Source organism: Erythrolamprus reginae, chromosome 3 (assembly GCF_031021105.1).
Source record: "Erythrolamprus reginae isolate rEryReg1 chromosome 3, rEryReg1.hap1, whole genome shotgun sequence".
NCBI lineage: Eukaryota > Metazoa > Chordata > Lepidosauria > Squamata > Dipsadidae > Erythrolamprus > Erythrolamprus reginae.
The window spans coordinates 211,277,910-211,295,292 of NC_091952.1; the positions used below are offsets into that span (position 1 = coordinate 211,277,910).

The window sequence follows — 17,383 nt, forward strand, 5'->3', positions numbered from 1 at the left end:
TGGAGAAAAACGGGGGAAACCCATGGAGATCCAGAGGGGAGAATGGGGTAGGAAAGAGTGGAGAGAAACGGGGAAAACCCATGGATATCCAGAGGGGAAAATGAGGCAGGAAAGAGTGGAGAAAAACGGGGGAAACCCATGGAGATCCAGAGGGGAGAATGGGGCAGGAAAGAGTGGAGAAAAACGGGGGAAACCCATGGAGATCCAGAGGGGAGAATGGGGCAGGAAAGAGTGGAGAAAAACGGGGGAAACCCATGGAGATCCAGAGGGGAGAATGAGGCAGGAAAGAGTGGAGAAAAATGGAGGAAACCCATGGAGATCCAGAGGGGAGAATGGGGCAGGACAGAGTGGAGAAAAATGGAGGAAACCCATGGAGATCCAGAGGGCAGAATGGGGCAGGACAGGGTGGAGAAAAACGGGGGAAACCCATGGAGATCCAGAGGGGAGAATGGGGCAGGAAAGAGTGGAGAAAAACGGGGGAAACCCATGGAGATCCAGAGGGGAGAATGGGCAGGAAAGAGTGGAGAAAAACGGGGGAAACCCATGGAGATCCAGAGGGGAGAATGGGGCAGGAAAGAGTGGAGAAAAACGGGGGAAACCCATGGAGATCCAGAGGGGAGAATGAGGCAGGAAAGAGTGGAGAAAAACGGGGGAAACCCATGGAGATCCAGAGGGGAGAATGGGGCAGGAAAGAGTGGAGAAAAATGGGGGAAACCCATGGAGATCCAGAGGGGAGAATGGGGCATGAAAGAGTGGAGAAAAACGGGGGAAACCCATGGAGATCCAGAGGGGAGAATGAGGCAGGAAAGACTGGAGGAAAATGGAGGAAACCCATGGAGATCCAGAGGGGAGAATGAGGCAGGAAAGACTGGAGAAAAATGGAGGAAACCCATGGAGATCCAGAGGGGAGAATGGGGCAGGACAGAGTGGAGAAAAATGGAGGAAACCCATGGAGATCCAGAGGAGAGAATGGGGCAGGACAGAGTGGAGAAAAACGGGGGAAACCCATGGAGATCCAGAGGGGAGAATGGGGCAGGACAGAGTGGAGAAAAATGGAGGAAACCCATGGAGATCCAGAGGGGAGAATGGGGCAGGAAAGAGTGGAGAAAAACGGGGGGAACCCATGGAGATCCAGAGGGGAGAATGGGGCAGGAAAGAGTGGAGAAAAATGGGGGAAACCCATGGAGATCCAGAGGGGAGAATGGGGCAGGAAAGAGTGGAGAAAAACGGGAAAACCCATGGAGATCCAGAGGGGAGAATGGGGCAGGAAAGAGTGGAGAAAAACGGGGGAAACCCATGGAGATCCAGAGGGGAGAATGGGGCAGGAAAGAGTGGAGAGAAACGGGGAAAACCCATGGATATCCAGAGGGGAGAATGAGGCAGGAAAGCCAGAGGGGAGAATGGGGCAGGACAGAGTGGAGAAAAACGGGGGAAACCCATGGAGATCCAGAGGGGAGAATGGGGCAGGGCAGGGTGGAGAAAAATGGAGGAAACCCATGGAGATCCAGAGGGGAGAATGGTGCAGGAAAGAGTGGAGAAAAACGGAGGAAACACATGGAGATCCAGAGGGGAGAATGGGGCAGGACAGAGTGGAGAAAAACGGAGGAAACCCATGGAGATCCGGAGGGGAGAATGGGGCAGGACAGAGTGGAGAAAAACGGGGGAAACCCATGGAGATCCAGAGGGGAGAATGGTGCAGGACAGGGTAATGAAAAACGGAGGAAACCCGTGGAGATCCAGAGGGGAAAATGGGGGGGAACAAGGGTGGGGAAAAAATGGGAGGAACTCAAGTCTGGAGGTGGGGCATCCCAGCGGCCGGCGGCAGGTTCATAAGGTGAAAAAAGTTCGTAAGAAGAGGCAAAAAAATTCCGAACCCTGGGTTCATATCTTGAAAAGTTCGTATGACGAGGGGTTCGTATCATGAGGTACCACTGTATATATACACACACACACACATATAGTAGAATACATGATGAAGGTTATAGAGGAGATACTCATAATAAAATATATCTATGAAAAAATAGAAAAGAAGATATAATATTAGAACATATCAATGAATGAATAGAAGAAGAGATATAGGAATAGAAGAAAGGAATAGGAGATATAGGAGAGCAATAGGACAGGGGATGGAAGGCACTCTAGTGCACTTGTACTCGCCCCTTACTGACCTCTTAGGAATCTGGATAGGTCAACCGTGGATAATCTAAGGGTAAAGTGTTGGGGGTTTGGGGATGACACTATGGAGTCCGGTAATGAGTTCCACGCTTCGACAACTCGGTTACTGAAGTCATATTTTTTACAGTCAAGTTTGGAGCGGTTAATATTAAGTTTAAATCTGTTGTGTGCTCTTGTGTGAAGCTGAAGTAGTCGCACACAGGCAGGACATTGCAGCATATGATATTGATATCAGGATTTTATTTGTACTGTATTTGGTTTGCTCATGACACAATGAAAGGAATAAATAAAATAAAATTGTAATAATGTAATAATGATGTGATAACAGAAACAGTATTGGATCTGTAAGAACAACGATTTGACTTTTTCTTTAAAATAATAAAAGCTTAAATAAACTTTTTTTAAAAAGGAGAGAGAGAGAGAAGGAGGGGGGAAGAAGGAAATAACAGAGAAATGAAGGTAGCAAGTCTGCACTATGGATTGTTTTGGAAAAGGCTCCCAGACTCTTCATCTTTGCATGAAGCGGAGCTGAGAGACACGACTCAGATTCTTCACGCTTCTGTGATGCAGAGACTGGGGCTGGAGGTGGTCATAGCCATCTTTTGGCTCTCCTGGCTGAAGTGGGCAGAAGGGGAGGGGAAGACCCACCCAGGCCGTCCTCTTGGCAAGCCAAGGAAAAAGCTAGAAAGGCTTCCAAAGTTTGTTTGTTTGTTTGTTTGTTTGTTTGTTTGTTTGTTTGTTTGTTTGTTTGTTTGTTTGTTTGTTTGTTTGTTTGTTTGTTTGTTTGTTTGTTTGTTTGTTTATTTATTTATTTATTTAGTCCAATACACAATGAGGGTTTTAGTGGGTATATATCTATATACACATAGTAAAATACATGATGAAGGTTATAGAGGAGATACTCATAGTAAAATATATCTAAGAAATAATAGAAAAGAAGGTATAGTAATAGAACATATCAATGAAAGAATAGAGGAAAAGATAAAGGAATAGAAGAAAAGGTATAGGAGATATAGGAAAGCACTAGGACAGGGGACGGGAGGCGCTCTAGTGCACTTGTACTCGCCCCTTTTATCTCTCTCCCCCTCCCTGCCTGCTGGGCCGCCATCAGGAATTTTGGAGCCCCATACAGCCTAAGTGTCTGTCCCCCACCACCATTTTAAAACTACTTTATTTTGCAACATACCAGTTATGTATTAAATTTACCTTTCACAAAAAAATTAAAACCCTGCCATAAAGTTCCAGCTTTACCCAAAAGCGCAACCGCGCATGGACGAGCAGCACCTCCACACTGCGCCGTCCAGCTGAAGGGGGAGAAAACTCCTCCAGCCTGCTGCCAGTGGATACTTCACCCCACCCCCTTTGCTCCACTCCTCCTTTCTCCCGCTCCACCACCGCCTCGTCTTCTCGGCCTTTCACGGAGCTCCTCCCACCGGACTCTCCTCAGCATTGAGTCCCGGTTCACACGCGCCGCCATATCCTTTCCTGTTCTCTTCCCCGCTGGGCTGCCTCTAACATTCCTTCTCCGGTGAGCCTGGTGTCCTCCAACGCACCTCCCACGGCAAGAAGTCCTGAGCTCCGCGCTCTTGCCAATTGCACCGTGCAGTACTACCCGCTCGCTGGCTTCAATACGGGTAGTACTGTGCCTGTGAGAGAAGCTGGAGCTCGGCACTGCTCACTGGGCACAATGACTGCTGCGGGCGCCAGGGGGCCGGCACACGGTGGCGGGCCAAAATGCCCCCCCCCATTTTTCAATTTGGCCAGGCCCCTGACGCCAGTAGCAGTAATACTGGCTTATCGGCGGCCCTGCCTGCCCGGTAGGATTAGGGTTCTCTGTCATTCTTCTCTCTCCAAGCTTGAGTTTGCTCTCACTCCACCCACTGAGGGAGGAGAAGGTATCCTTTGTTCGTTTAATACCATATTTCATCAGTGTAAAATTGATCTTCCAAGCAAGCTGTGTGACAGAGGTAATGACTGTGCATGTAGGTGAAATTTATCTCCTTTTTTTCAATACCGAGAGGGGTTAATCTCTTCTATTTTTAATCAGAATGTTCTGATTTTTTAATAAATGTACAACTTTTCTTTCTCAGTGTGATATTTTCATCGCAGAACAGTTGGATAGTTGTTAGTACCGCATACTAACAGTTGGGTTTGCAATATATAAAGAAGCTAACAATGAATGTTTGTTTGTGTTGAAGTACTATAGCTTGAAGAGATAATGCAAATTGCTGTAGGGGGGAGCCAGAAAGCATGAAGAAGTAAGCTGTAATGTATGTCTGATATGTGCTGGAATCCCATCTTTTCCTCTGTGCGTGACCTTGACAACTCAAGGGTTCTGCACATTCCTTAACAATAGTGAGGGGTTGTAAATGACATTAAACATGAAAACATATTAAAGCATGTTTGTATTTTTTTTCCTCAGGTAGAGAGCATTTTTGTACATTTATTCATGACTTTAAACATGACTGCAGAAAATATATCCTATGCCTCTGGAAAAGAATATTCCATCTGGTCAACTTACATTTTGGAAGAATGTGCAGGCTTTATGGTATATCCCATAACAGCGTTAGTGATATTGATACTGTTATATTATCCACTCCTTTTTGCCTTTTCTATCTTCTATGCCACTAATCTAGTATATACAGTATGGAAAAAAATTGGTAATTTGCCAGAGGATGTCAATTGCAAACAATGGGATATGCCAAAGAAAACGTATGCACTGATGTCAGACTTGATTGGAAAGATACTGCACAGTAAGTAAGATATTCTTCGTTCATTCTTTAAACCAGAGTTAAGGAATTTATTTTCACTCATAGACATCATTCTTGGGGCCAATCCTTATATGTGATCATATGTTTCTTGAAAAGATAATCAAAGTTCTCGAATTCGCTAGACGTTTTCTTTTAGAATGGGCTGCCCAGGAATGCACCAGGAATGCAACAGAGCTACAAGGGTCAGGTAGGATGTGTGTTTTGGGGGGTGACAGGTCAGGTCAGGTGAAGTGGAGCAGGGGCTGGGTGGGGGCTGGGCAGGGACTTGGCAGGCAGCGAGACAGGCATCCTACCTAAAACTTAGCTGCTTCCCTTTGACAACCTCCCTTGCATGAAGTTTGCTGAAGCTTTTTCTAAAAATAGGGAGCAAGCCAATGGCAGGCGGTATTAGCTGCAAGGTAAAGCTGCCACAAACACAAATATTCTGGGTTAAAAGTTAGGGCAGCAAAGCAGCAAATGTTCAGCGGCAGGATCGCTCTCTCCTAGGATCATGCCTCAGCCACAGTTTGCAAGCACTCAACTACCCCTCAGGATCAAAATTGACCCCAAGCTGATGTTCCCTGTTTTTAGGAAAAGCTTTGGTGACTCCGCCTAAGTGGTGGCGGGGATATTACAGCCCCTCCCTGTTATTCGGCTGGTAAATTTTGCACAATGGATTATGTTGAAGGTGAATGTAAGGGGAACAAAGGGAAAAAAAAGGCCTAGTGGCTCTTCTTGCTTTTCTGGGCTGTCATGCAGAATTAACTTCAGTGGGGGAGCATGCGGTCACTGCTGAGCTGCCCCTTCTCTATCTCCAGAGACCCTGCTCAGCTTCGTCCCTTAGACAAAGGGGTCCACGGCTAGAAGTTGTTTGAAGACAACCACATGCACTTCACACCTCTCTTCTCTCCCCCCCCCCCCACTCTGTGGACTGAGGGATCATGTTCCTCCCAGCCTGGGCAGTCCGGCACTGATTTCTTGGAGGGGAGGGGAAGGGGAGGGAAGGAGGAAGAAAGAGAAAGAGAAGAAAAGAGAAAGAGAAAATCAGAAAGAGAGAGGGCAGAGAGACTTCCTTCGTGGGACCCCACCTTGGAACCTTTTCCCCAGATGCCTGTTTTGTTCAGGAAAAAATGGATTTGGGGAAGCCCCTTTGATTGCGGTGTGATGTAGCAACCCGGATTTTGGCATTAGGCTTTGCTTTCATATCTCGTGTGAATGCAGAAAAGGGTCATTGTTGGCAAAGCAGCTCCCCTTTCTCTGGAATGCAGGACTGTTGCGGTCACTGAACCCAAAGAGTGCACCAAGGGAGGGAGGGAGGGAGGCTGGCTGGCTTGTAGGCTGGGTGAGCGGCGAACAAGAAAAAGCCTTTAACAGGGAAGGGGGTGGAGGCCTGGCTCTGCTTTACTTTTGCCCATTGAATGCTATTTGTTACTAGCTATATATATGGCTGGACAGTTGTAATATATTTATATGAGGTTGCAGAGGTTTGTTGCACTACAGAGCTTCCGGGAAGCTTCCATGACCCATTGGAGTGCAAAAAACAGCATAACAGCAAACTAGAAGTGTGTTTTTCTGAAATTCCCGTTTGTCTGTTAGGGGATTTCTTTTGCCTTACTGCCACAATGTGGGTGGTTTATACAGGATGCCCTGTAATTTCTTTCAGCTTTCAATACAAATTTGGTGTTCTGGGGTGGAACTCCATTTTTGCTCCCCACTGCATTCCCTCCCGTCTGGGCAGCAGCCCACCCCTGCCTCCGGGGTTTCACAGAAGTGTCCCTGAAGTGTTTGGAGGCTGAAATGGCCTTTCCGAAGGCCAACAATCAATTAGCCAGTGTAGATACACACTAGAGCTGAAACAGGGCAAAGTCTCACGTGCCATTGGTTCACCCCCACGGACTTAGGCTGTTAAACATTATCATTAACTATACCTTTCGCTAAAGCTGGAAGAAGCTATCTGAAGCCCAGAATGTCTTTTTAAAAATGAGACTTTAGAATGGACAAAATCTCTAAAGACATGGACATTTGTGAGAAAGGTTTGATGTCGCTAAGTAACATGAATCTAAGTAACTTATAGGAAATAGACCAAATGTGAGGTCAAAAAAGCAGTAACACTGATTTCTCAGCAGATTCTATTTCTTTTCATTTTTTATTTTGAGGATCAGTGATAGTTCCAAAAACACATTTGATTTAAAATGTTATCATGATATGAAAAATATGCCATTTTTATGTGATCTTCTATAGGAAACTTTTTTCCTTTAAAGACTTTTAACCTCCCATTAACAGGTTATGAGATTTCTGGAATAGAAAACATACCTAAAGGACCAGCAATTATTGTCTATTATCATGGAGCCCTTCCATTGGACTATTACTGTTTTGTAATGAGGTTGTATAGACTCACTGGGAGACACTGCTATTCCGTGGTAGAAAAGTGTATCTTGCAATTACCAGGTAAAAGAATTACTATGTTTAGGGGTTTGGGGGGGGGGGGGGGTCTTTAATAAAATTGATTCACTAACCTATGAAGTCCAATCTTTCTTCTTTAAAGTTCTTGTTTGGATTTATGTCATGATGGAAGTACAAGTATTCTGTTTTATCTTACAAGCAAGAACAGAATGATTTCTTAGGTCTGCTTTTGCAGGACTAAAACAATTCAGTTCCGTTAATCAGTGTGATTGTCCTACAAGAGAAAGCTGTTTAAATATTCTGAAGCAAGGGCACTTACTTGGACTTGCACCAGGAGGACTAAGAGAGCAAAACTATGGAAATAACCAGTATAAATTAATATGGAAAGCACGTAAAGGATTTGCTCATTTGGCTATTGATGCCAAAGTGGTAAGCCATTTCTCTTTATATTTTTTGTAATGCTTTTAAAGTGGAATATGCATTTGTGAATACCACTATTTACTTTTAAGCTATTTGCTAATGCACAGGAGGGTGCGTACAACCAAAAATCAGATTTGCCAGGCCAGGAAATAGAAAATCTTATGGTTTTCAATTCACATAATTCAAATCCCTTTTCTATTTTTATCATTTTATTATGCTAAACTATTTAAAACACTGAAAATATAAATGCATACATTAAACATTATGTAGCCATGCATACAAATAGCGTAACTTCAGAAGTAGTGAAAATAAAAGTAATAATTAAAATAGGAAGGAAGACCGTACCTTCCTTTTTGCTCTAGTAAAATGTGTCTATCCAACCATTAGCAATCCATACAATCCACACACAATGGCATCAACTATTAGATAGGAAGTGCATAGGAAAACAGAGCTTACGACTTATCCATCTATGCCAAACTTGATTGTAATAGAAAGTATCCTTCACTTGCCACCTCTCCTGAAAAAAATGAAGAAAATAAAACGATAAGTAATACAAGTGTCATAAAATTAGAAATAAAATCATTGCCCTATAAATCTTAAAAATTATGCTTCTCCCCTGCACTCCCCCCCCCCAAAAAAACTGGACTTTCTAGATTGTCTTTGAAGATGTTTTGTTTCTTTTGAGAAGCAAAATGTTTTCAAATAAAAACAAGAAATTCCAATTGCCTCTTGAAAAAGCACATTTGGGAGAATCGTGACCTGTATGACTGTGAATCTCTATAGCAGTGATGGTGAACCTTTTTTTCCTCGGGTGACGAAAGAGCGTGTGTGCGTGCTATCACACTTGCACAAGAGCCCAGACCCATAATTCAATGTCTGGGGAAGATAGAAACAGCTTCCCCCACCTCCCAGAGGCCTTCTGGAGGCCAAAAACAGCCTGTTTCCCAACTTCTGGTGGGCCCAGTAGGCTCATGTTTCTCCCTCCCCAGGCTCCAAAGGCTTTCCTGGAGCCAGGGAGAGTAAAAAGCCCCCCCCATCCCTCCGGAGGCTCTCTGTAAGCCAAAAATGCACCCCCAGAGCCTCTGTGTGAGCCAAAAATTAGCTGGATAGCACACACATTCACATTGGAGCTAACCTAGGGCAACGGCTCGTGTGCCAGCAGATATGGCTCCGCATGCCATCTATGGCATCCGTGCCATAGGTTCGCCATCACTGCTCTGTAGTCTTGAAAATAGCACTTCTTTTCCCACACTGGAAGATGTGATTAATTTTAAATTCTTTCTTTGAATCAATTTTACAAAGTCTTAGCATTTTTAAAAGTTTCAAAAAAAAATCACATATTTACTGTATATAGGGGGGATGCAAACAAATAAAGATCTCACAAAGCTGGAAAGAAATATGTTTTTCTTCTTAAACATCTTAAAGTTTAACGCATTTAGCAAATGGTAAACTTGAAGTGCTGAAGAATTTTCAGTCTTCAAGAAACAATAAAAAGTAAAACTCCAAAATGGTTAAAAAGAAGAGGTTCCACCGCTAGGGAACCAATGACTCCCAGTTGATTGCAAGTGCCTATAAAATTGACAATTCTTCCCATCTACTCCAAAAAATTAGCTTTAGGGTGTACATTTGGGCAAATTCCAGATCGCAATTCCGGACAGAGTTTTGGCTGTCCAACTCTTACATCTAGCTACATTTTCAACCATAATGTATCTGAAATGCAGGAAAAAATGAAAGTTCTAGTTCATTTTTAGAATAAAATAGAATAGAATTTTTATTGGCCAAGTATGATTGGACCCACAAGAAATTTGTCTTGGTGCATATGCTGCCAGCGTATATAAAAGAAAAAGATACATTTGTCAAGAATCATGTGGTAAAACGCTTAATGATTGTCATAGGGGTCAAATAAGCAATGAAGAAGCAATCAATATTAATAAAAATCTTAGGATACAAACAACAAGTTATAGTCATACAGTCCTAAGTGGGAGGAAAAGGATGATAAGAATCATGAGAAAAACTAGTAGATATAGAAGTGCAGATTTAGTAAAAAGTCTGACAGTGTTAAGGGAATTATTTGTTTAGTAGAGTGATGATGTTTGGGAAAAAACTGTTCTTCTGTCTAGTTGTCTTGATGTGCAGTGCTCTGTAGCCACGTTTTGAGGGTAGGAGTTGAAACAGTTTGTGTCCAGGATGTGAGGGGTCAGAAGATATTTTCCCCACCCTCTTTTTGACTCATGCAGTATACAGGTCCGCAATGGAAGGCAGGTTGGCAGCAATTGTTTTTTTCTGCAGTTCTGATTATCCTCTGAAGACGGTTATAGAGGTGCAGATGACAGACTCAATGATTCCTCTGTAGAAATGTATCAGCAGCTCTGTGGGCAGTTTGAGGTTCCAGAGCTGGCGCAGAAAGAACATTCTTTGTTGTGCTTTTTTGATGATGTTTTTGATGTTAGGTGACCATTTTAGGTCTTGAGATATGATAGAACCTAGAAATTTGAAGGACTCTACTGTTGATACTGTGTTGTCTAGTATTGTGAGAGGCGGAAAGGTGTAAGGGTTTCTCCTAAAGTCTACTACCATTTCTACACTTTTCAGTGTGTTCAGTTCTAGATTGTTCTGATCACACCACAAGGATAGTTGTTCAACCTCCCGCCTGCATGCAGATTCATCATTGTCTCGAATGAGTCCGATGACTGCTGTATCATCTGCAAACTGCAGTAGTTTAACAAATGGATCATTTGAGATGCAGTCATTAGTGTATAGAGAGAAGAGAAGTGGTGAGAGTACACAGCCTTGGGGGGCACCTGTGCTAATTGTACATGTATCTGATGTGATTGTTCCTAGCTTCACCTGCTGCTTCCTGTTAGGAAGTTTGTGATCCACTTACAAGTGTGTTCAGGTACCGCTAGCTGATTTAGTTTGGTTAAGAGAATGTCTGACATGATGGTATTGAATGCTGAACTGAAGTCTACAAAGAGGACCCTAATGTAGGTCATTGGAGATTCAAGATGTTGAAGGATGTAGTGTAGAGCAATATAAACAGCATCATCTGTTGATCTATTTGCTCGTTATGCAAATTGCAGGAGATCTAACAGTGGATCTGTGATGGTTTTCAAACATCATTAGCCTTTCAAATGTTTTCATAACTACAGATGTTAGAGCAACTGGTCTTTAGTCATTCAGTTCCTTGATGGGGGGCTTCTTCAGCACTGGGAAGAGTATTTGAAGCAAGAAGGAACATAACACAACTCTAGTGATTTGTTGAAGATTTGGGTGAAGATGGGGGCCAATTGGTCAGCACAGACTTTTAAGCAAGAAGGAGTAATCTTGTCTGGGCCTGGTGCTTTTCCAGGCTTCTGTTTGTATAATAAATCTTTCACTTCCTTTTCTGTGATCACTATGGGTTGTAAACCCAGTGGGATGGGTTCAGTTGTAGAAGATTTGGCTGTTGTTGGTGTGTCTGGGGTGGAGGTTGTGCAGATAAGTGGCTGTGGTTTCTTATCAAACCTGCAGTCAAACACATTCAGGTCATCTGCCAATTGCTGATCTCCTTCAGCTTGGGAAGGTGGTTTGCTGTAACCGGTCACTGGAAGATTTCTTAATCATCACCTTCCCCCAAAGGTCAGGGGTGTCAAACTCAAAGTCTAGGGCCCGGATCTGGCCCAGAGGCTGCTTAGATCTGACCAACATAGCTGCCCTGAAAAAAGCAAAAGACTTTACCACGGTGCCTCTGTCAGTGAAAATGGACCTTGAGAAGGCCGTGTGCTGTTTCCTGAACTCCGCTTTCACTAACAGAAGGTTGCAGGAGGCTGTAGCAGCTAAAAACTATGTTTGGGGGCCCGTTTTCTCCAGCAAAGCACTCAGACCACCACAGGTGTCCGTGACATGAATGACATCAAACTGACCATATCAACTCCTGCCCCTTGTGGTTAAACACAACCCTCTGCTGAAAATAACAGATAGGAGTTATAAAAGTATAATTATCTTATACAATATATTATTCATATTAATGTATCAAAATAACCTTTTAATTAGTGTTTTTTTATCTCTAAGCAATACATTTCATTTCTTTCATGTACTGTAACTAAAATAATTTCATTATCTGTTTCCTTTATTTCTTCTAGCCAATCATTCCTATGTTTACACAAAATATTAGAGAAGGATATATGTCATATTTAAATATAAGTATGTAAAACTTTATTTATTCTTGGGAATGTTATTTATTTAAGACTATACGTTTGTACAGCTGCATCTTTGCTTACCATGTTTAATTTGAATGATTCAAGCAAGAATAAACTAAAAATATAATTAGGATAGATTAATTTGAGCTTATTTTTTATTGCTAGGAAAACTGTTTAAGGGGTGGTATATATGAGTTTTCTCCTAGAATGAGAAAATACTGTATATGGTCTCACTTCAGATATCTAACTAGATAGCTAGCTATAACTATCTGTCTGTCTGTCTGTCTGTATGTCTATATCTATCTATCTATCTATCTATCTATCTATCTATCTACCTACCTACCTACCTACCTACCTATAAGTCTATAGCTCTATAGACATATACAAAGACATACACATATACAGTTATATACACATATACTGTAAATATACATGCATATGTACATACTCCAGAATTCCAGAGATTTGGTGGAAAAACTAATTTAATACCTTTCCCATAACTGACGTGATGTCATGGAATTACAAGGCACAGGGATGACCCGGAAATTATGGAAATTTAGCAAAGTTATCCATATTCTTTAAATGAATTGGTATTTATCCTCAAAAGACTGCCTGGCTTATCTGTTTATCTATCTACTTATATATCAGTCTTCTACCTGTCAGGCAACTTGTACAGTATTTGTATGTCTATTTATGTGTCAGGATTAGCTTGTTCTCCTAATTCTATTTTTTTCATAACTTTTAAATCTAAGTTGCATTTTGCAAACTGTAAGGCTTCAAACATGATGGCTTATTTTCTTTTCTTGGTATATTGCAAAAACTTTACATTAATTGATTCCAGCACTGGTATTAATTATTGCATTTAAATAAGGCTTCTAACAAAGTCTTAAACTCTTGGCAATCTGCTAATATGCACATCTGAGATTTTCTAAAATTTGTACCTAGGACCAATGAGATGGTTATATGAACGAAACCGATGGTTAATCTTTCCATTATGTGGATTGTTTCCAGTCAAACTTATAACTCATATTGGAAAACCAATTCCATATGATCCAGATATAACTCCTGAAAAATTAGTTGAACAAGTAAGTGTATTTTTATTGTAAGGTGTAAATATCCATTCAAATTCAAATATCCATTCATTCTTTATGAAATTATAAACATTATACTCACTATTTGTAAACAGCTATTGAAATACATTTAGTAGATGTGCAAAAATATTGTTTGGTACATAAATGTAAGATTATCATCCATCCCATACTATTTAAGCAGCAGTTATTCAAACTACACAATCTGATTAACAGCATGCATAAATAAAAATATCAATCAAATAAAACCAAAACTATAAGATTAATTGGTGGACTTACATGCAAATCAAATCAAGATATAACAAAGATAAAGAAGGTATATGTACTGATACAGCCACAAACCTATTAGAAAAAAATCTTGATAGCACCAGATGATAAAATAATCACGAAGTTATATAAATATTTGTTAGAATTTGATAAGATGGAAGAAATTGTAAAAGGGCCCATGGTGGCATGGGCAAAAAATGTCGGACATGATATCCACCTAGCTGATTGGGGAAAATCTTGGAACACCAACTGTAAAATAACAAAATCCGCAGCATATAAAGAAAATTATTACAAATTATTTTACAGATGGTACCTTCCTCCTCAATATTAGCTAAAATGTACCCAAAATGAAATGCAAATTGTTGAAAATGTAACAAAGAGACCAGCACATTCTTTCATTTATGGTGGTCCTGTCCCAAAGTTAAAGGTTTTTGGAATACAATACATATGAGTCCATCAGAAATCACAAAGGAGGAAATTGAGCTCACTCCTGAAGGCATGTTGTTAGGAATTTGGAGGAAAAAATATTCTAAGCAAACCCATTATCCAATTATAATAACTGCAGCTAGAATATCATATGCCCATTTTTGGAAAAATGAAAAAATCCCATTATGAATAAAATCTATAAATGTGTAGAGATGAATAAAATGACCCTAGAAATTAAGGGAACAAATGACAAAGAATTTGACAAGATATGGGATAATCTGGTATAAATGGACCAAGATAGAAATAAGCTAGAATGATACTGATATTTCTATATGTTTATAAATGCAAATATTTACCACATATCTCTCTTATTTATTATTCCAATCTTTGAATTTGTAAATAAGATTTGTAAATAAGAAATACAACAAAACAGTCTATGATCTGTAAAGGACAATTGAGATGTATATCATTTTTTTGTATTCTGTAAAAATGAAGAAATAAACTTAAAAACAAGTAAATATCAATCAACTACCATATTTTTAGGAGTATAAGAGGCAAATAGCAAGTTAAAATCCTATATACAGTGGAACCTCGGCTAATTACTATAATCCATTCTGGAATGTTGGTCATTAGCCGAAATGTTCGGTATATGAAACAATTTTCCCCATAAGAAATAAAGGAAATGGATTTAATTGGTTCCCAGCATTTATTTCTTATGGGAAAAACTGATACCTTGTTTATCCCGGGTGTTCCATTCCAGGAGCACCCATGATAAAGGTTTTATCTCTCCCCACACACACCTTTTGTCCTTCACTCGCCCCCCTTACCTCTTTACCTCTTGTCTCTCTGCCTTTGTCTCCTCGGCAGGCGCTGAGTTTGCTGGTCCCAGGGGGGCTTTTCTTTGAGGCCAGCGGTGGCGGCTCTGGCGGCAGCTCCAATGGCTTCTTTTCTAGGACAGTAGCACCGGCGGGGGCGAGGGTCTGGGGGCCTGGGCATGGATGTGATGTCCCCGGCACTGCTACTCCTCGAAAGGAAGCTGCTAGAGCTGCCTCAGCAGTTGCTGCCACCACCACCCCCAGAACCAGCAAACTCAGTGCCTGCCTTGTCATAGCCAAAGCAACACTTTGCTGTTCCCCTGGCGAGGACACGAACGCAGAGAGGCAAGAGGTAAAGAGGTAAAGAGAGCCAGGGGAGTGAGAGACAATGGGTGTAACAGTTCGAATAACAATCAAAAATTTCTGTTTGATATCCGAATTTTTGTTCAGTACCCGGTGCAAAGTTTTAACAACATTTTTGGTTGTTATCCGAAATGTTTGCTGTGCAAGGCGTTCATTAACCGAGGTTCCACTATATATATTAAATATATGGTATGTTCTATAGAGTCCGTATACGGTGTATTTAGTTCCAGAATGTTCTCTCAATAGTTCCTGAACCATAAATCTAAATTAAATATTTTTTTTCTTTTCCATTCCATCCCACCTCTTGCCACTCCACTGCTCCAACAGACTCGAAGGGCAATAGAAGATTTACGGGACAAGCACCAGAAAATCCCAGGAAGCCTATTGCATGCTCTTAGACAACGCTTTGATGCACATAACAAAGATAAATAATTATATAACATTAACAATCTCTGCGGATAATATAAGTGTATAAATAGCTATTATATGTGTAGTGGTTGCATTCCATCAGGAACTTTTTTATAACAAAATGTCAGGGCAAGATTAAGATGGGATGAAAACATTTATTTCTTCAATGTATTTAAACTTCTAATATCAGATTAAATTGCAACCGTTACATGATTTTTTTTTCCTGATCCCTTCTGAATTATGTTTGAGAGATCCGGGTGAACTGGCAGATGACTGAATAAGACCAAATGTTATTCTAATATTCAAAAAGAAGGAAAAGGAAAACACAGCAAGATACTGACTAGTTACTCTTATGTTGATACTCCTAAAAATTTAAGAGTTCGTACTGTTATCATAAAAGGATTTATCATTCAACACTTTGAAAAGAATTACTAGAAATCTGTCTTGCTTTAGTTAATATTTTTTTAGATACTTTCCTTCTTAGTAAGTGGACTGTAGGAATTTTGTGAAGTTAATATATCTTGCTTTCTTTAAAAAGCAGTTGACAGTGTATTTTATTTTGTACAGCAGGACATTAGTGTATAGGTTATGTACAGAAGTGGGATCTTCCCGGTTCGCACCGGTTCTACAGAACCTGTAGTAAACTGGTGGTGATCTCACAGAGCCAGTTCTGTCAGTTCAAGTCCATGGATGCTGCCATCTTGTTGTTATTTTTTTATTTTTTGCTCTTTTTATACTTCTATTCATGTGCAGAAGCTGAGTTTTTGGCACTGCGCATATGCTGCTATCTTGTTTTTGGCTTCCCCCCCCCCCCCCCTATATTTTGCTGGGTATTCAGAAGCTGAGTTTTCAGCATTGCACATGATTGAAAAAAGGATCCACATCCACATGGTGCAGCCATGCAGCACACAATGTACATGCAGTCACGTGGCTTGGGAAGAAGTGACAAGTGAACCAGTGACAAGAACCTATCCCTGGTTATGTGAAGTTTAATTGAGCGCACTGCTGACTTAAAAATTATCCTCAAAGAGTGATAATCATTCATCAAATACAGTATTCAGTTGTGAATCCTGTATTCTTCAACAACTTAATTAATAAGTTATATGAAGAATGTTTTAACAAATTTACAGATATCTCAAGACTGGGTAGGATAATTCATACTTAGAAAACATAAACCGGATTCATAAAAATTTAATAGAATGCAAAAATAGCAGAAAATGAAAAATTAACACATTTAAATACAACTGTATGCAACCAAAGATAATTCAGATGCGTAAGTATGGGTTTATAAAATACCTAGAGCAGTAATAGTACTTTAAAAGAGGGGTGGATTGAATTCTAATTAAACAGACTCTGAGACAACAGAAAGTGTTGTGTTCGCTTGAAATAATTCGAGAAATTCACTGATTGGTTAAAACGCGGCTAGTTGGAAAAAGCCGCCAAAGTTAAACGGTTATCAGTTAGAAAAGCCCACGCTTTGGAAATAGTATAAATAGGGAAACGGGTTAGCCGTTGCCCTTGTTGGGAGTTGCATTGCTGGAGAACACTTGCTCTTGTCTTTCCTCTGAATAAACGTGTTATGATTCAACTGAAGTCTCTGGTGCAGTGATTCAACAGAAAGCAATTACAATTTTAAGCTGCTTTAATGGAAATACAGTTTCTAAATTACAGGAAGTAGATTTCCTATTTGATCCCTGAATTGTCAAGTAAATCTTGTTGACCACATATAACAGAAATTATATAAATAATGACTATATTTTGGCAAATATAGTGCTTAAGGTGGATTAGCTGGTTATGACTGAACAAAATGCTTATATCCTAAGATTTTTATTAATATTGCTTCTTCATTGCTTTTTTCAGTGTTTCCCAACCTTTTTTGAGCCGCGGCACATTATTCATATTTTCAAAATCCTGGGGAACACTGAAGGGGGGCGGGGCGGGGGGGCGGGCTAAAGAAAAGTTTGGACAAAAAACCCCTCTCTCTTCCTCCCTTTCGCTCTATTTCTCCCTCTTTCTCTCTTTTCCTTCCTTCCCTTCTTTCTCTCTCTCCATCCCTTTCTTTCTTTCTTCCTCTTTTTTTCTCTCTTTCT

General features: G+C 40.7%; 1 protein-coding gene across 1 annotated transcript; it reads left to right on the forward strand.

The window, feature by feature from the left end:
* The first annotated feature begins 4,669 nt into the window (after positions 1-4,669).
* LOC139165928 (DGAT1/2-independent enzyme synthesizing storage lipids-like) lies at positions 4,670-15,334 on the forward strand. Its single transcript, XM_070749168.1, has 6 exons — positions 4,670-4,928; positions 7,209-7,373; positions 7,564-7,757; positions 11,870-11,930; positions 12,872-13,011; positions 15,213-15,334. The coding sequence occupies exons 1-6, from the start codon at positions 4,721-4,723 to the stop codon at positions 15,315-15,317; spliced, it is 873 nt and encodes a 290-aa protein (XP_070605269.1). The 5' UTR covers positions 4,670-4,720; the 3' UTR covers positions 15,318-15,334.
* Positions 15,335-17,383: the final 2,049 nt, after the last annotated feature.